Source organism: Ctenocephalides felis, unplaced genomic scaffold (assembly GCF_003426905.1).
Source record: "Ctenocephalides felis isolate EL2017-DRISC unplaced genomic scaffold, ASM342690v1 CF-g0.4_SCAFFOLD_01492, whole genome shotgun sequence".
In the NCBI taxonomy this organism is placed as follows: Eukaryota; Metazoa; Arthropoda; class Insecta; order Siphonaptera; family Pulicidae; genus Ctenocephalides; species Ctenocephalides felis.
This window is the reverse complement of record NW_020537646.1, coordinates 14,113,132-14,134,451: the sequence shown is the minus strand read 5'-3', so window position 1 is coordinate 14,134,451 and position 21,320 is coordinate 14,113,132. Positions and strand designations below refer to the sequence as shown.

At 27.7% G+C, this 21,320-nt stretch overlaps 3 protein-coding genes across 3 annotated transcripts; 1 reads left to right on the top strand and 2 right to left on the bottom strand.

Annotated features, from left to right (window-relative positions):
- Window positions 1–1,423: 1,423 nt before the first annotated feature.
- On the top strand, window positions 1,424–14,187 carry LOC113370877. The gene is made up of 7 exons (XM_026611555.1): window positions 1,424–1,486; window positions 11,058–11,201; window positions 11,288–11,383; window positions 11,653–11,753; window positions 12,010–12,210; window positions 12,280–12,377; window positions 13,502–14,187. The coding sequence occupies exons 1-7, from the start codon at window positions 1,424–1,426 to the stop codon at window positions 14,065–14,067; spliced, it is 1,269 nt and encodes a 422-aa protein (XP_026467340.1). The 3' UTR covers window positions 14,068–14,187.
- A 472-nt stretch (window positions 14,188–14,659) lies between these two features.
- LOC113370876 (WASH complex subunit 2-like) lies at window positions 14,660–18,217 on the bottom strand. Its single transcript, XM_026611554.1, has 3 exons — window positions 18,162–18,217; window positions 16,521–18,063; window positions 14,660–16,100 (listed from the first exon to the last, which is right to left on the bottom strand). Exons 1-3 carry the CDS (start codon window positions 18,215–18,217, stop codon window positions 14,748–14,750), a joined length of 2,952 nt encoding a protein of 983 aa, XP_026467339.1. The 3' UTR covers window positions 14,660–14,747.
- Window positions 17,881–20,998, bottom strand: LOC113370875 (WASH complex subunit 2-like). Its single transcript, XM_026611553.1, has 7 exons — window positions 20,990–20,998; window positions 20,685–20,798; window positions 20,516–20,613; window positions 20,218–20,317; window positions 20,013–20,125; window positions 19,670–19,896; window positions 17,881–19,430 (listed from the first exon to the last, which is right to left on the bottom strand). The coding sequence occupies exons 1-7, from the start codon at window positions 20,996–20,998 to the stop codon at window positions 18,241–18,243; spliced, it is 1,851 nt and encodes a 616-aa protein (XP_026467338.1). The 3' UTR covers window positions 17,881–18,240.
- Between the last annotated feature and the right edge of the window lie 322 nt (window positions 20,999–21,320).

Sequence of the window (21,320 nt, the reverse complement as noted above, 5' to 3'; positions counted from 1 at the left end):
CCAAGAATAATTTTTATAGCTCAATATGAGTAATTACAACAATTTTTTTACATCATAATAATTAACCAATAAATACAGCTGCAATTTCATAGCAAACTTTAACTAATTTAAATTTCTAATTAAAGAAAACTTCCAAATGAAATGGCACAACTCTAATTTCCTCATATTTTAATATCGTGATAATTAATATGCGCATAAAAGGTAGAGGCACTTTCTTTAAACTATCTTATTCTACATCAAATTTACATAATTAAGACTTTTGTGAAATCAAAATTATCATTGAATTAAATTTCGCGTTCGTGAAGTCATACATGCTGGTACCCGGAATGCCGGAATATAAAACGCAATTATCGTGTTTTTAAAGAGATATTATATATATATATATATATATATATATATATATATGAATGGAAATTGCATGTTTCAAATAGCAAACATGAGGGCGTACGATAAATCGACACAATTTTGTATAATTTCCTTATTTATTCTATTGTTCTAACGCTTTTCTAATATGTTTCATAATAATAAATCAGCGTTCTTTTATAATTATTATATAGTAATTTTTACACCTGTAGGATTAAAAAGAATTACTCTAAAAATACAAAGTCTTCTTATCATTGTCAGGGATTAAATTAATTTATAGAGAAGTAATGCATTAAACAAATTTTATAATAAAATACATAAACCAAAAATAGTACTGGTGTACAATTGACTACCGAATTTATTTTACATAAAATAGTCAATTTTTTATACCTAGCATATTTTAAAATTTTTGTTAAATGTACACTGAATGTTATTAGTCATTGCCAAGACACTGCTATTTAGAGTCAGAATATTTGCAAATATGTAATAATAATACTATTAAAAATATATGATAACATCAAATATCCTTACTGATTGATTATATATTATTAATTATTGGTTGTAATATCAATTTGTAAGGATATTGAATAGTTAATGATTTTATTTTCTGAACCAAATGCTTTTCCCCTACAAAAAATCATTTATTTTAATTTTCATCTATATTCTTCTTCAGGAACTTTGATACTATTCTTTAACGAAATACTAATTTTCCATCAGCTAAAAATTATATTCGAAAATATATAGAGATATATACCATTGTGAATACGTATATAAATTTAACAATATATATATATATATATATATACATATACATATATATTAATTATACCATATGTACTTTCAGAAGAAAATCACTATCAATAAGTTTGTTTACAAAATGTTCTGCTAAAATCTAATCAACATTTTCCAAAATATAATGACGAGTGTTAATGCGCGCAATAAATTCAGACACAATTACAATAATAAATATTTAAATAATATAAATATAAATACAAGTGTTATTTCAAATACATCGTGTGTATCAGATACTTTGACATGCAAATTTTCAATCGGATAGAGAATGTTGCCTTGTTCGAGTAGCACTCTATTTTTCATCGCTTGTGCGGCCTCAAGCCTATGTCTGGTGAGTTGAAAATTATAATTTAATAAATTTAGACATAAAATATTATAATCGAATATTATTTTAATTAAAACCGATCCGATTTATACCAAATTTTATAACATCCTAGCCTCCATTAACGGAAAATAAAAACAGCCGTGCATATGTTGACCCTACATTTTTTTTAAAATTACAATATGTCATACTTAGGACATTCATTAATTGTTTTGACTTTATTATATGAATTTTTGAATGGATGGAAACCCGGTAGTTGTCCAATGCAATTATGGCTAATTAACTATACTCGAAGTATTAGTTGACATTTTTATTATATATATGCAATTATACCCTCGAAAGACGATTTTCACTTGAGGCTATATTTGAGATCTATAACCTCAAGTGGAAATTTGACATAAAAGTTGCCTGATGTCGGGCTTTGGCGGTAGCGGGTATCGAACCAACGAACTCTATATTCTATTAAGTCATTAATCTATTCTTTTACAAGCGATAAAACTGTATCATCTGGTACTTAACCCAGAAATATATAAATATATACCTATTAACTGAGGAAGGTAATTAAAAATATAGAAAAAAATAATCCGCATGATCTCAAACTATGCAATTAATCTCATTAAATAAACATCGTTTTCTTAATCGATGAACAATCTGTTTCGCAAAAACAAATATAGTTCGAGGTAGTATGAAAATTATGTTAACTGTCTATTATATAAGCGTAGCAAATAATTTGCATAAGCATTCACGAACGCGTATACTGCTCGGCAGTTGAAAAAAACCTAAACAAGGCGTCTTAAAGTGACTAGACATATATTTAACATTTCACAAACGTACTAATAAATACTCTATTGTAAATACAGCAGTAATTAAAACATATTGTTTTGCAAAGAAAACGTTACGGTCTTCAAATGTCCCATGAGGCTGCAAATGAATACATAGAATAAATAATAATACTTTACATTAGAACAAAAAGTCAAGTGCACAACAATTTGTATTCATGCACTTTGGAAAAACAACATTGACCTAAGTCCAAGATTGAGGTAAATAGATAGAATTTCTAAAGTAAGTGAAAATCACTACTAGGCTTCTTCTGCTTGAAAGTAAATAGATCATCTATGGAGATCACAAAGTACAGATATTTATGCTTACAAACAACCAGATTTTTTGACAATCTGGATCAAATAATTCTAAAATATTACCAAATCCTAACTTTTACATTCCAATATTCCCACGTGCCATACCTAAAGTCTAATACCATTCATATTACCTTATCCTTTACTCTTGTTACTATCACGTGTACCAGTTCCAGAATCCATTCCAACCAGTGTGATATAGATAGAAGCAATATTGTAAATATTTTTTCTCCATATAAATATTAACGTGACCGTACACAACAGTTGTGAACTAAATTGCGACACCATCCATAGCACGCTATATGCAACTGTCCCAATTCTACACATACCAGTTGGATAGAAATAAGAACAATGCAGAAATCGTATAATATCGTATGCTCACATAATGAAGATATCATCTATGAAATCAATTGTTGTGATAATGACTCAAGAATGAATAATTATGCCTGATTTAGCTATTTGCTAAGGCAGGAGAAGAACGAGCAAGATGGTTCTGTCTAGGAAGAAGAACAAGTTAGAATGAATCTGGCTAGAAGAAGAACAAGTAAGAATAAATTTGGCTAAAAAGAAGAATAAGTAACAATGAATCTGGAATCTAAAAACAGGAATAAGTAAGAATGAATCTGACTAAGAAGAAGAAAGAATAAGAATGAATCTGGATAAAGAACAGAATAAGTAAGAATGAATTTGACTAATATTTAAAATTAATAAAAGAAACAACAATAAGTAAAATGATGAAACTGGGTAGGAAGAAGAATAAGCCCGAATATACTTGAATAACAATAAAAATTAGTAAGAAGAAGAATAAGCAAGAATGAATTAGAATAGGAAGAAGAATAAAATAGAATAAATTTGGCTAAAAAGAAATAAGTAAGAAGTTATTAAGAGTAAGTAAGAATAAGCCTGAATAAACTTGAATAACAATAAAAATGTAAGAATGAGTGAGAAAAGGAATAAGCAAGAATTAATTAGCATAGAAAAGAGTAAATTTGGCTAAAAAGAAGTAAGTAAGAATAAGTAAGAATGATCTAGGCTAGGAAGAAGAATAAGCAAGAATGAAGCATAGAAAGAAGAATAGAAAAGAGTAAATTTGGCTAAAAAGAAGTAAGTAAGAATGATTTAGGCTAGGAAGAAGAATAAGCAAGAATGAATTAGGATAGGAAGAAGAATAAAATAGAATAAATTTGGCTAAAAAGAAATAAGTAAGAAGTAAGTAAGAATAAGCCTGAATAAACATGAATAACAATAAAAATGAGTAAGAATGAGTAAGAAAAAGATTAAGCATGAATGAATTAGCATAGAAAGAAGAATAGAAAAGAGTAAATTTGGCTAAAAAGAAATAAGTAAGAATGATTTAGGCTAGGAAGAAGAATAAGCAAGAATGAAGCATAGAAAGAAGAATAGAGAAGAGTAAATTTGGCTAAAAAGAAATAAGTAAGAATAAGTAAGAATGAATTAGGCTAGGAAGAAGAATAAACTAGAATGAAGTTGGCTAAAGAAAAGAATAAATAAGGCCAAGAGCTGAAGCTTATATTTCATTTCATTATTTCAAAAACAATTATTGACAAAATAGTTGTGCGCTGAGGTAATTAGCACTAATAAAAATAGACAGTTCAATGTTAAAAAGTTGCAATATAGAGAAGAGATGAATTTCGACTTTTTTTTGAACTGACTAAATTATTACTACATAAACTGTCTTCCGGCTGATTTGAATTAAATTAGTAAAACTAATTATTATTGCTAACAGAACTTTATTCATATTTATATTATTATGGCCACGTTTTACATACCTCTATATAAGGTGTTGAAGGCATTTCCTTTCATTAGATCGATGGTGAATGAATAATTATGAGCAAAAAATTAAATACATGACTAAGTAGAATTGGAAACTCTGCTCCACCGATATAAATGTAATCATATAATTAAAGAAAATAATGAAATACAAAAAGTTACCGATGCTTTACTTATCGGAAAATAAACCTTCTCTATTAAAGATTTTTTTTTGTTAATTTTAATAGAAGTACAAATTTATGACTTTGTTGACTAAATGATATAAGAGCACGTTATTAAAAAAAACTTTCACTTTTAAGTGTAAATAATGTCGATATGTCAAAATATTAGTTCTTCTCACTATGCAAATTGGAATGAAAGTTTTATGTCACAGTTTTATGTTTATAATGGTTATATAAGATATAAAACGAGGCATTCTCTATGTCTAAAAATGATCGTATGCAATAGCATATATAGCCCGGAGAAATTATAGAATTATTAGAATATTGAATTATTATTTATGTTACAAAATATATCTGGAAATAGAAGGTGCTCATATATTTATGATGAATTGAATAAAATATTATATTACGAGATTAAAACACCAGTAAGATTCCGCCCGAAAAATTTAAATAAATATAGACAATTATCTATTTTACGTTTCGACCCTACACGTGTTTCATCAAGTGAATGAATGAATGAATCATCAGAAATCGAAATTTTCTAAATTCTAAATTCAAATTATTCTACGTCTAAATGGTTTAATCCATCACATAATCAAATGTTGTCGTTTTTTACAAAAAAAGAGAAATCTACTGATCTTAGCCTTGAGCTGAAGAAAAACATGTGGAAAACAACAGATGATTGTAGTTTTCTTTTAAGTAAATTTAGTTTTTTATTAAATTCTACTAGTAAAATATAATTACAAATTAAACTTTATTGTTGAATATGGAAATTCTAAAGACGATAGATACGAACAATGAAAACAATTTAAAAAATGAACAAACAAGAATATGATTCATAACTAAAATAACAAATATAAAATATTTAACATATATTCTGATGTATTGGTATTTTCCACATCATTTAAATATATCATCATCTTCAAACTAACATGATTGATCCATAATAAAAATTTAAAATATTTGGTAAAATTACATTTCTTAAAACTGGTGTTCGAATAACATTCTTGCAATATAACTGCAACACTCACTTACTTATAAATAAAGTTTTTCAAATAATTTATATAATGTATAAAAATGTAAATTAATACATGCAATTTTTAACAACAATGAATTATAATAGTTATTATAAGCGATTTTAATATGCTGATACTAAAAATGATATAAGTACATCTTTTCACAAATATAAGTTTTGAATATATGTTATATATAAATTTTAAGCTCAAGTAATTTAAATAGACTTTTGAATTATATTATTTATTAATTTATTTTTATTATTTTTTTAACTTTTTCCGAAGGAGAAGTTTATGTTTTAACCAGAAAATCCACCATTCGCTAATTTCATCTTTTCTCGACGTTTCAAGACATTCTGAATTGGTTGACAACGAAATTAGAAGAAGTATGGGTGTTTTTGTACGTATTCCAGAATTTGATTTTTTTTTAAAACGGCTGCAACGATTTGAAAAATTTAAAAACTATCGATGTACCTCGATAAGGACTTTCATGTACTAATAAAATATTATCTCTATGTAATAAGCATAATTCAATTTTCATACAGTCTTCAACTTAATCCGGGCATAAATCCCACCCTGATTATAAATCCTTTACAGAGACACCAGGATTGGAAGTAATAAAAGCTACCTTTCTTCCATTAGAATCGAGTTCAAGTTCCTAATCTATATATAAATATATTTACCAATGTGAAATATTTATAAGTGCTTATATATTACCACTTATGCAAAATCTACATTCTAATACGAAATAAATCATATGTTTGACATTGAGTAAGAGAGGTTCATTAAGTGGAAAGGTAGTTAGTACTTAATTCGGCATTAAGCATCAGGAAATGTCTGTTATTCTTTCGCTTGTTTTTGACGTAACGCATTTTACTAATCCAGAATAATAGAGAATGTGCTTTAGAAACATATATTTTCTTTGAAATAAAAATCACACGGTTATTTAGATTCACGCAAATATACGGCTCTGCTGTAGTAGTAGAAGTAGTCTGATGTTGAAATCTTTAGACGAATAGAAGGAATTTAATTAAATAATTAAAAATTTCGATGTAGAAAAGCAAATAATTTTAATACAAATTATCATGCAAATATTACCGACCAATGATATTTGCAGAAATTGTGGGTTTAAAATAATTAAAAACAATTTAAAGTAAAATCTTTCATATAAAACTTTTTTACAGTTTGATTATTTCAGAGTATAGTTACGAGAACAAAATGTGTCTCATCATCCTAAAAATATACAAAGCATATTTAATAACATAATAATACCAAATAATCAAACTATGTATACCAGCTAAGGGAAAACACACTAAATAATTAACTTAAAAAAAACTAACATTTTAAACCAAAAATTACACTATATACATATCATATTAGAATATTTTTGCAAAAATTCAGGAATCAAAGAAACAGATCACTTTAACAGAAATTTCAATTTCAAAATATTATGAAAACCCATGGAAAACCCAATCATAATATAAAATTATTAATATTGATAAATTTACCTAGATCTGTCTTAAATATTTGTTTATTTAAAAACTAATAAAAATGTGGCAATGATTTCGAGTTTATTTAATTTTTTTTTTACTAATTTTCTGGTTGGTATTAGTACATTATTTATAATCAAATTATATAATTATTTTGTTATAGAAAGTATTTTGTATTATTTTACCTGAATGACACACTAGTATCAAAACTAATAAAATAAATAATTATATAATAATGACAAACTACTACAATATATACTACAGATCACACATATCACAATATCGAGAAATTAAAACAAAACTAAAATGAAATATAAGTATAATATAAAAGTATGAAATATTTTTTAAATTATCTGATTTTTATAAAAGAGATTTGATATTTTTCGTAATAGTATTACGAAGGACGAAAAGATGGGTTAACTTTAATTTTAGTAATTATATTTAGCAACTATATACTTTTTAATACATTTCATTAATTACAAACAAAACGCCCATTGTACACAAATGATTCCCAGAAAGATATTTTGAAGTTAAGCAATACCATGAGAAAATTTTAATAATTAGTCACATAGATTATTTAAATACATACTTATTTCAGCAAAAGTTTTCTTTCTAAACAAAGAAGGTCTGTATTTCTTAATGATGAAATGTTTTACATTTTTTCTATGTAATAGTTGGTAAAAGAAAATAAATAGCGTGTAAAAGATGATATTAATGAAACTGATTCAAAAATGAATCAAATTGAACAATATACGGTAATAATCATAAGTCAAATATTTGGCAAGTGATCTTGGAAATACTAAAACTATACAAATACATATTTATATATATATATATATATATATATATATATATACCTTCGAATCATACAAACATTATAAAAAGATGATGTCATGTACTTAGCATAAGAACAATATTATTTGAAGTAATAAATATGCTTACATTCACGTCATATTTAATAAAAGATTCTTATTAGCAATCTTCAAGAGGTAAAAATTACATAACAAGTAAAAAAATCGATTTTAGTGCAAATAGCTAAATTTAAATATCCACATAATAGTTGAAATAGATGGATATTAATTTAAATACTAAATATAAAACTCCGCTGAAACAATTTCTCAGATACCGAACCAAAGCGTGAAAGATTATTATATGACTTCTTAACTAAAAATTGCCAAAAAGTGAAATTTTTTAAATAATATATGACATTAATTTATAAAATTGTAATCCAAATGGTCGCATTGAAGAATTCAAATTATGTCTTGGGACTGCAGTTTTTTCAAATTCATCAGGGTGTGTCTTTAGGTAAAAGTTATATTATTATACCACAAAATTATATTTGTGTATTATATATATATATATATATATATATATATATATATATATACATATACATATATGTACAGAAATGTATATTTACATAGAGAATTAAATATGCAGATTCAATGAATGAAGTCGGAGTTTGCTCACGAAATTACCATCGTATTTCTTATATTCTGATGAACACGTGATAAATTCCTAAGCAATTATTCATCGATGTTTCATATTTTAAATTGGCGAATTATTTACTGTGGTTACTACATTGTGGTTTGAAACCATGTATCCTTTAATTTGTATTAAATAAAGGGGAGTGATGTAGGCATCACAAAAATAGAAGGCTAGTGAACAAGATTTAAAAAGATGATCACGGTTCTATATTTGTCAAATTAAAGTTTATGAATTATAATTTATAAAATTATAATGAGTATATAATTAGTAAATAAAAACATAGTTTTTACTAAATTATATTATTCATTCGATCTAGATATATAGAATAATCATAAAAAAATTAAATATGGCAATAAGTATATGAAAATTAAGAGATATGGTGGAGCTTATTATTTATTACCATATTTCGTTGAAAGTAGCATAGACTTGAAATTCAAAACTATAAGGTTTAAATAGATTTGTTTTTAATATCCGTTACAATGCCTTTGAACTTGTTTAATGGATTTATGCATTGAAGGCAGTGACTTGAAAGTTGACATGAAAAATCACTTTGCTATTCACGGAGTCGTTTGATGCCAATTGTAGGTTAAATACATAGAAATAAAAGTGAATGCTAATAAACCCTATACAACAAGACAAGTAGAAACTAATAATTCAGCCACCTAAATTTAAAAATACATTCATTTAAATTCAGATGGTTGGGAAACACATAATCCAAATTCGAATCTTGGAAAAGTATATTTTTGTTAAAGATTTTTCATAAAATCTCTCTCTTCAACAACACGTTTATTTGACGACTTATGCGTGAAGAAAAATTTAGGAAAAATTGCAGACGAAGCTCAGGACACAGAAGCATCATGTGCGCAGAAATTTGAAAAATAAAAAGTGAACTGTAGACGAGATGGGTACTAAATACAATGTAATTTTCTGACACCATGGATATACCTTTAGGCAAATATATATATACATATATATATATATATATATATATATATATGCATATATATATATATATATATATACAGTAAATTTCTTTTGGCTTGGGGCATGGCACACAATCCATTGCCTTAAAAGAGATCAACGCACCATTAATATTCACGGCTTACGTCGAACCCATTGTCACATTCATTATTATTACATACCATGCTCTGGTGTCACTCAAGTTCGTTTTCTTTGTCACCGTATTTCGATAAACGGTATAATGTTCATTCCTGAATGACGCATACCATACTTTTCTAAAACCATAACTCATAAAGTTTTTGACTTTTTTGGATTTGAACAGCAAAGCAAAACATCAGAATTTTAGATTAGGAGGCTATACCCAACAATCGGTTTATCTCTGCTTTTTAAATTATTAAAATTAATCTCACTAAATTAAATCATTGATCTTTAATGATGCAACAATGTCGGCCAAACCTTTCCAGTTAAACTACGGAAAAGCCTCATGAATAAGGATAACAGTGAATTTTCAATTGACCGAAACTGTCACCATAGCTTGCATTAGAAGACGAACTTGCATTAAAAGATTAAAATCAATGCACGAAGGCATGTGCGATCGGTTTATTGTTATATTACTTTATGCAAGACTGTTACGCAAAAATAGCCCGTGATAAATTATGATAAACAATTGCCAAATTTGAAACAAGATACAGAAAATATGGATATTGGCATAGAAAAACCAGCTGAACAGAAAATTCTAAAAAGATCTAAAATACGAATTGCTGATTTAAAAGTATTATTTGATATTTTATATCAAAGACTAGAAACCTTTTTTTAAATAGCTATTGCAAAATAATCATTGTAACAACAATAAAGTGTTTTCTTACACCTTCGGTAGTCATCATAATAAAGATGTAATGTGAATGCATATGTAAAATAATGAGGTTATCTGAGAATTGAATTGCATCAATGTTCTCCTCTTAATTATCTTTGATTGAATAATGAATATAAATATCATTGTTTGAGTACTCAATGTTTACAACAATCATAACCGTTTCGTTTTCTAAATAAGTAATAAATAATGTACCTATCGTATTTTAGACATATTATTAAGTTATTGTTTATATATAGTAACAGGCCACAATATAAAATAACATTGCAATAGGCATATACAGTGTAATTACCGTATCATAATTATTTTATTGGGTGCGAATACATTACTAGTAATAATTAAAGCAGAAATTGAAATACTGACTTGTCCACCCAAGGAAATTCTTTGATACATAACTGCATATAAATTAGCAAAATTATGAGGAAAACCGGTTAGATTATTTACGTAATTTAATTTAATCTAATGCATTAAATTAACTTTTCTATCAGAAAATATTTTGATAATAAAATAGCAAGCAAGCACACACACATAAGTATAAATAATATTTTTTCAACTTATCGAACGTCTCAGCAGTAAGTTTTAATTAATTAATCATTAAAAAAGAGATTGTATAATCAATAAGTGATGTTTACAAAGTAACAATATATCACAAATATTATTTTTTTCATTTCAGTTATCCTATCTAATTGGATTCTCATGTGAATTATCATGGATATTGGAATCACCAAACACTCTGCCAGTGGCGTCGCACATTTTGTGTGCGGGGGAGTTATTAGTTTTCATTGCCTGTACTGCATTAGTTTACGGACTCGCAACGGTAAAATAAATAATAATAGTAATTTGCAAACAGTATAACATTTATTCTATATTTTTGCTATGAAGATGCCATTTTTATAATTTCAGGGTACGCATTTAGGAGCTGTGATTTGGGCATCTGTCCTAATTGTATTTATGGTTCCTGAACTAACTTTAGTTATATATACAGTAACTCATCATTGGGTAAGTTGAAAAAAAAAATTAAAAAATAAGTTTAAAAAATATGACGTTTAAATAATGTTCAGCGTAAAATAGAAAAAATATAAATTGTATTCTTGAATAAAATGATTAGTCAATTTGCTCAAATTAACATATTTCACGAACAAAAACAAGGTGATCCAATGAACGAGAAAACGTTTTTAAGAAAATTGTAATTAATATGTATTTTATTGTTATAAAATATAACAATTTAACATTTTTATGTCTAAAATTTGATGTTGTTTTCCTTCCAGGGCCTTCAATCCAACCATGGTCAAACCGAATTAATAGGATATTTAATTCGTTTGCTTTTTGATAGTGTAGCATTACTCTGTGTCATTCCATTAATTTTAAGGTAATATTAATAAAACAATATCTAATATTAGAATACATCTTTAATGCATTATTATTTAGTCAATTTTACTTGAGATCATAGATCTCAAATATGATCCCTAGTGGAAATAGTTAACCGCTGGGTTGCTTAGTCGAAAAATATTAGGCTCGCTATTGAAATATACACCATATACATTTTTAGAAATCTGGTCAAAAGCTTTTAATTTGAACTGTCTACAAAACTGTTATTATATGTATTAATCTTTTACTATTTCTAGATGGCGAGAGGAACAAAGAGTATTATCCCAATTAGAAATGCTCACTTCTCGTTCGCATTTATCTGCAGCCCACAGCCCACGCTTGACCCAGTCAACCAGGAGCAGTATCCGGTCAGTAGTCAGCAATGCGAGCAATGGTCGCCAACATAAAAAATTAAATGGAACGAAAAATAACGCATACGTAAACGATGAACTGGATAAGTAATAATTATGTGAATTTTATTGTTATTTCATTAAGAACATGTGTCTAAATAATATGATTAATTTTAGCTGTAGTGTAAAAAGTGGAATCTATGACAGCCAAAGTGAGTTCGATGCTAGTTTGTTTTCGCCAACAGCTTTATATGATCAACATAACGCGATGTATGGTAAGAAAGATAATTTTAAAATATAACTGATGGCAATATATTATAAAATTCCATTTCGGATAAATTTCGTCCGACAAGATCATAAGGAAAAAGACCTACTGAAAAATATCAATGAAAAAAGAGTGGAAAATGAGGAAAGATCATATTTAAGTTATATGAATTAACTACTCTTTCCCCCTGTTATAAGTTTTCTCACAAATTTGAAATGAAAAAAAAAGCTACAGAAATATTAGCCATCACAGCATAACTTAAATTTCTTTTTTTGCACATTTGTCTATCAATATGGTCGACTGTTTATAAATTATAATTTTTATATTTTTAACTTCCCGTAGGGTAAGTTATAGTAATCGCAAAAAAATCGAAAATGAAAATTTTTGCATATCTATACGTTTCAAAGGTTTCTGAACAATTTGGCATATTTCAGAAAAAATAGATGTGTGTGTTTGTATGTATGTTTGGATACAATTTTGCGTCCACGATTTCGGGCGCTTGTATCAACCGATTTGAATGTTTAAAAAAACATTTGATTCCTAATGATGAGTAGACCTGCTAATTAGTTTTTAGCAAAGGCATGTCGAAGAGACGGGGCAAAAAGTGCTAAAAATGGTAATTGATTTTTTAAGCGAACGGAACATCCGATTTGTATGATTGAACAAACAATTTATTTGTATTAACGAAATGAAGAACTGGTGCATTTTTTGAGTTCCAATAGAAAAAGTGAAAAATATGCCATTTGGCACACACAAATGATCATTAGACATATGCACATCAAATTATCACATATTTTAATAGTAATAACAAATTTTGTTCACTTGTCTGTGGGTTTCGTACCAATGTTTATCCGCCATATCGCGACGCGGCGCCCACGCGCTTCGATCATTCGTTTCGACGCATCTAACGTTTTGCAATTGCTTTGAAAAAAAGTTCAAACTATTTCAAAGTATAAAAAAAACAAATTTTTCAAAAAGGTCAATTTTTCAAAAATTTTAAAAATCGAGTTCTAGAAGAAAATTGAATCTTTTTCGAAAACTTTAATTTTTGGTACGGGAAGTTCCAGCAATTTGTTTTAAAGCACTATGCCATGCACCACTAGTTATGAATTGTGATCACAACGTATTTTCTAGGAAAACGAGCGCAATCACTAATGGACTTGCGTGCTGTAAACCCACCAGAACATTTACTCCGCAAACCATCGGACTCCAATTTCATAGCAGCTATGAAACAGTACTGGCTTGCCAACACATTGAAACAAGACGGCCTGGACGATTCCAATTTATTGTTCGATAAGAAATTTAATTATTACTATAAACAGAATAGCAACAAAAACAAAGAACCACTAGAAAATTTTCCCCCGCAGCGAAAAAGTCAGTCATTAGTGGATTTAAATAACGCCTCAAAAAATGAAGTGTATAAAAATAATTTGTTTAGATACGAAATGAAACCTAATAACATGTATTTAGGTGTGCCACCGAATGTCTATAATATGCCGATGGGATATCCTATTTATCACATGCCAGGATTTTACATGCCACACATGAGATCTGTTGCTGATAATGGACAAGGAAGTTATTATTATACCAGCAGCAATAATGTTTGCTATATACCACCAGATGTTTTAGGATCCAATAGAAATAGTAGATTATCCTTAGGATCAGATGATTTCACAAAATACCGTGATGTAGCTTTATGATAACTGTACGAAATACAGATAATAAGATTCTGGTCTGCTCTATCAGCCAAAGTTATTTCTATAATACAATAAATGTCAATAAGTAATGTTGCATTTAATTTAATAGTACTACGTATATAAGCCACGTATTAAAGCGACTCTATCTCGGATTTTTAACTGTAATTAAAAGTATGAAACAAAAAGTTAAAACGTAAGTATTATAAACAGTGCATGTGCCAATAACATGTTTTATTAACTTTTATGTATAATATGTAAGCCATATATTATGATATTTATAAGCTTGTATAACATGTATATATATATATATATATATATATATATATATATACATATTCATACAAGCTTGTTAATATATGTACAATGAATTTTTCTATATTATGCAATATAGTTCACATAGGAATGTTATAACAATATATAATTTTATGTACATATCTAAATATATATGTGATTATTTTATATACAAAATATGATAAAATTCTGTTTTTATTTATATCTCTGACACATATGGTAAGAAATATATATTGTTTTTATATCTTATATTTATTGAATAATTACTTCAATATTACGTAACTGCAATTCTGATAATGTGGATTATTTATGAAAATATTTGCAATATGTGTGTGATATGATTTTATTATTATTTTCATTTAATTTTATGAAATAATAAGCAAATAAACAAGCTATGAATATTTTCCAGTCGATACTTTGAATAAATCATCATCGTCATCACTGTCACCGAATAATGATGCAGATTTTGGTACACTTGATTTTTTGCTGTTGCTTAAAACTTTATCTGTTGAACTCTTAGATACTTTAATTGTTTTTACTTTGAATAAATCTTCATCGTCTTCGGTATCACTAAAAAGATTATCTGTTTTACGATTTTTTCTGAGTATTATATTGGACCTTGGTAAACCAGCAAACAGATCATCTGCCCCAACAGAATTCAACAGCGGCGACCTGGGTTTGACATCACCTCTTTGAGAAACATTTTGAGCATTTTTACTAATGAACATAGATTTAGCAGTGAATAAATCTTCTTCTAAATCCGAATCAAATAGAATATCTTTGCTCGTTTTACCCACTTGCGCAGCATGTAAAACTTCAGCAGAGCCATCAATTGCTAGTGTCGAAAGTTTATCTTCTAAATCATTGTTACTACTGGCAGCAGCTCCAAAAAGATCATTTTCTACTGATTCTTGTGCACTCAAGCTAGAATTATTTTTAAGGTCTGTAATATTTGTTTCTGAATGTTTCTGAGATATGCTTCCTGCTATGTTAGTATTTTCAGGAACCGGTTTCAAACCTACACCTGAATTAATATCTAAATCAACTGGTATAAATAAAGAATCAGTTTTGAGTATATTCTCATCAATCGCGTCCATATTTGGTTTTGACTCAGTATTTCGTGTAAGAGCTTCGAGAAGATTAAATTCTTTCTGCCTTTTTATGTCATCAGTTTTTGATACTTCTGCTTTATTTTCTGAATCATGGGTCAAGTCATCTACATCATCATCGGAATCATTAAAAATACTGTTATATTCATCTACCTTCAATGTATCGTCGTCAGCTATTTTATCTATTTTAAAAATATCATCCTCTTCAGTTGACGGCGACAAAATATCAGTTCCGTCTTTAATATTGCTACCTGATTCCGAATGATCACTAGATATAGCTTGAGATTTAGATTTGCTTAAACTATTAGAGTTTTCGCTTTTTGAATGGTCGGTTAAATCTTCCTTGAAACTTGATTTTGAACTATTATCATTTATACGGGGTTGTCCTGATGAAGAATTTATAACACTGGATAATTCGTTAGTTAATTTATTTGCACTTTTTATATGTGAATTTTTGCTTATTAGTGATTTTTCATTTTCGTCCATGCTTTTAGCGAAGTCACTAAGTATGTTTTGTTCTGTAGACACAGACTCGATTTCTGAATCGGAATTTTCCAAAACTAAAGATTTTCGAGCTGCTTCTTGTCGCGCACGTCTGCTGGGCGGTCGCCTTTTCTGAGGTATCCTGACACGTTCCTGAAAATTTGATTTTAAATCGTACACTGGGAATAATATCAATTTACTTCTACCACTTTTGATATATAATATATCTTCTTCAATATCATGTCATTAATTTTAAAACATAAAGCACACGAAGTTTTCTTCCATTAACCACGAATAATTAAAAATCCCAATCCACTATATAGTCAATACTTTGCGCAAATTAATAATCTGATAATAACAAAAATATCTTCCTATTATAGTATGACACAGAAAAATATAAAACTAATCCATTTATGTAGCAAACAACTAAATAAAGTATTGTGTAAGCAAGGTAGATTTGATCGTCGGGTATGATTATATCTGAATTATATACTGTATAATTATTATTAATAAAACTTATAGACTTATAAATATACATGCAAAATAAATACTTATGGAATTTCTAAATCTTACCTTGACTGCTGAATTCTGCAAGGTTTCGGTTTGAGAAATAAAATCACCATTCCTTTCTTTCTGATCGCTATCAATTTTTCGATTCGAAATTTCTTTATAATTATGAATTAGACCATCTCCTCTACTGTCAACGGCAATTTTTTTTGATAAATTTACATCGTGTTCCGGAATGGGCGTTACAGATTTAGAATCCGACTGGTCAGTATCTGGTGTTCCATGTTTTTTGGACAGCGACGGGGGCCTCGCTCCCGGAAGTAACGCTGACACATTAATGTTGAAATTTGACAAATTTGATAATTTTTTTGGTTCATTTGTTTTAGGTAAAAGTGATGTGATTTTGATATCGTTTGCATTTTCATTTTTAACTTCTTTAACTTGATTTGAGTCATCGTTTTTGTCTATCAGTTTCTGATCAAACTTATTTGCAACATTTGAAACAGAAGCAAACAATTTATCATCATTTTTATTGGTATTTACATAGGATTTTTTAATTTTTGTTTTAAAGTCAATATCATCAGGAGGTTCATTGTCAAACAAACCAATTCCGAATGGTTCTTTAGTTCCAATATTGTTAACTGTTTTAGAAAGATCTTGGAAAAAATCAGGCTCATCCTCATCATCATCAAATAAGGTAATTCTTTTACTGTTGTCAGATTTTTTTGAGTTTGTCAGATCTTCAAAGATATCAATTGGAGGTTCATCACCGAATAAAGCTATATTTGATGCAGCTTGTTCGTACAAAGATTTTTCCCTTTGCTCTTTGACTAATTCATCATTTATATTTGAGTTTCCCAATTCTTGTTTCTCCTTGATTGCTTTAGTACTACTTTCAACAATACTTGTTGTAACACTTGTTTTAGGAACTTCAACATTAGTGATTTCAGAATTATTAATGGTCTTTGAATCCCTATATATAGGGTCCTCAAATATACCAACAATTTTTGTTTTAATATTTGGTGTTCGATTTGAACTTGCATTAGTTTTAACATGGTCAACAAGTTTATTATTCTGATGTAATAAGTTTTCCGGTTCAGCAAACAAATCAGTTTTTTGATGGCTTGCATTAGAACTCAATGTGTTTTTAACATCATCATTTGAAGATTTTGATATTACAGTTTTAGTTGATCCTATTTTAAATAAGTCATCATCATCACTCAAATCACTTGTTGATTCCTCAAACAATTTTGGGCTTTTAGAAATTGCTTCAGATGTTGGCGGTGCTTTAATACTTTCTTGTTCCACATCTGTGGTATTTGGAATCATAGTTTTGCTTTGTGCTTGAGAATCTTTCAACTTGTTTTCTGATCCTGCAGCCAAATAAGTAAACTTATTGATTATCATAGAACTTTGTAATAATTTTTTATCCTCCGATTTTGAATCAATATTAATAGATTTTGGAGGTGCAACTTTAGGCTTCACTTGGAATAAATCATCATCATCTTCACTTTCATTAAAAATATCAGTAATGGGGTTTGCAGCTGCCCTATTTGTATCTGCAAATTTTACATTAAGATCACTATTTGATTTTGCTTCTACTGGTGAGCTATGCAATTTATTCAACACTTTGTTATCAGTTACAATATCATGTTTGTTTTCATTAATAATAGGATTCTCCTTGCTTTCTGATGTATTGCTTTCAACACCTTTTGCAACATTACTGATTTCAGCCTGATTGAATATGCTTTCATTCTTTTCATTCTCAAGTACAATATTTCTATTTTTACCAAAATATCATTATTTTCTTCAGTTGGTTAGTTTTGCTTACATTTATTACAGGTTTCGTAAAAAATAAGTCATCATCGTCTTCAAATAGCTCATTAATTTTGGATTTTTGCTTAGAATCCAATTTAGTACTTGGATCAATTTTATTTGAAGATGCTTCAAAGGCAATATTTTTTATTTCACTTTTAGGAGTTATTGTAGGATTTACTTGTACTTTTGATTTTGATTTATCTGAACTATCATTTTTAATTAGACTATCAAATATATCATCATCATCTGAATCACTAAATAAGCTAAATTTCTTATCAATGCTAAATGATTTATTTTTCTTGTTTTCATCCTTTGCACTTGTTGAACTGGCTTCAAAATCTATAGGTGGCTCATCATCAAACAATTTAAATGTTATATGTTTCGAGGTTTCACTAAGCAATGAATTTTTGTTAAACAAGTTGGTGTCAAATTTGATTTCATCTTCATCATCCTCAAATAAGTTATTCTTTTGTAGTGTTTTAATATTAGTTCCCTTGGGGGTGATATTATTGGAAGTATTTTCAGAATCCAATATATCATCTTCCACATCAGTCTTAATATTTTCTATTTGCTTCTTTATCGCTCCCTTTAATTTAGAATTTATAATTTCAGGAGGTTTGTCAGAGAATATGCCTACTGTGTCCTCTGACTTGTAAGTATTTGCTTTAACCTGATTCTTATGACTACTTGTTACAGTAGCAAACAGGTCATCTTCTGAATCATCATCAAATAAATTTGTAACTTTTGGAATATTTTGAGCAGTTTTAGATACATCAATTTCAGGAGGTTCCTCATCAAATAAATTAACAGCTTGAGATTTGTTTTCATTTTGTCCATGAAAAATAATGGAAGTCTTATTTGCTATATTTTTAACTTTTGATTTATCGTCAAACAATTCATCGCTATTTCCATCATCATCATCAAATAAGTCATTCTTTTTAGGTTTATCAGCCTCATATAAATCTTCCAATAATGGCGGGCCATCATTAAATAAAATTGGATAACTATGTCTAGGTGTAGGAAATTGTTCCCTTTTATTTTTTGTATTATCTATATCAGATGAGGTTTTGTTATTAGGAGATTTGTGTTGCTCAACAGAATTTTCAAATATTTTATCATCTTCTTCTTCACTTGAATGCCCCAAAATGCTACTATTACCTGTAATTTTATAATTTTATAATTAATTTAATTTATAAAGGCAATCTTAATCTAGAGTTCAAATTAATAAAATCTCTTTAATAATGTTTGAATAAATGATCATAAAACGGTTTTGGCTGTGTAATAACCATGCAATTTACTTTATATCACATGTTTAAATCAAAATTTAATATTAAAAATTTTGATCTACAATATTTTAAGTTGCGAAATAAATAATTTAGGCTAAAAATAATAAACACCTTTAGTAATACTGGATATATCATATTTTTGAACACTTGGATTTGTAAGTGAAGGAGAATAACTTTTAGATTGTGATGATGCAATAGATGGACTTCTTGATCTACTAGAACCGAAACCCCCTTCGCTTTCCGATTCGCTTGGATTTAAACTTGCTAAAAATTCTTTTGAACCAATCCTTAGTGGCAATGGTCTACTCATATATCTGTCTTTGGGAACATATTTAAATCTAAAAGTAATAAATAATAAATAAATAAATTTAGTGTTATTAATATGTAATAAACATATATGCTGCTGTTAGTAATTCATAATTTATTATTATAATAATATCAAACGTAACTGTACCTTGGTTGTTCTGAATTATTTGCACTAATTTGCACTTTCATATATTCATTTTCCATTAATTTTAAACCGCACATCACAGCTTGTTTTGCTATAACTCCTGGATCAATCTTTGACTAAAAACAAAATTAATAATTTATAATGTTGATACAAATTAAATTATATATATATATATATAATATATATATATATATATATATTAACTTACATCTTGTAGTACTTTTTCCTCTTTAGGACAAGTATCGGCTTGAATGTCTTCTTCATATACTCTACTCTCAACAAACTGTGAATGTTGTAGTGCATGAAATCTGAAAATAAATACCACTTTTTGTCTCTGATAGCCCCTGATGGAAGTATACAATAACGTTATTTCACAGTACAAATTGAGTACAACTCAATTGTGAAATGATGTAATTGAACACATTATCTCTCAATTTTAATAAAAAGCTTTTAACACAATATAAAATATGTGCTTAAAAGCTATGATATTCCATATTTCAAAATACCTGTTAGTAGAATTAGCCAAAGAAATCTGTGTATACTCTAAAGTGCTAACCATGGAATCTAATTTTGCTTTAGTTGTTTTACTTCTCTTACAAAGAGTCTGTAAATTATAGAAAAACAATAATTAATATGTCTATTAGATTTTCAATTGGTATATGCAAGTAAACCAACATTTGAAAATGCTTCTAGGTACAATAATAGTTTGGCATCTCCTTCCAAAGTCCATTTCGAGGAGTTCTCTCGAATTTGTTGAATTGTCCATGGTATATCATCATGAGAATTACTCTGTCATGAAAACGAAAAAATAGTTTGTTAAAAATAATAATCAGGATTAGGAGACTGACTATAAAACTGTATAAAATCGATATATAATATAAATATTAGAATTTAATTATCACATTATCATTCATTCATTGAAGATGCGTATAGTGACTTTTAAATAACAAATTTTTGCTTCAAAACTCTTTAATTTTAACTGCAATCATATTGTTTATTTCTTTTTGGATTAATGATTTAAATCTAGTTTGTAAATAGGCATTGATTAAAAATACGAGTTCAAATTATAATTATAGCACAAATAATATTATATGCAATGTAGTGCCAAATAAGTTTACGAAAGCAATAAATAAATATAAAAGAATATAATATTGGTAAATATGACTAGGAGTGTAGAAACAAAAAAGAAATAAATACTATTAACAAGTATTGCACAAAAATTGTATGACAAAGATAATCAGCAATGAGATATTTATTTAAGGAATAATAAACAGATTTCTCAACTTGATTGAATATTAAATTTAATGACAT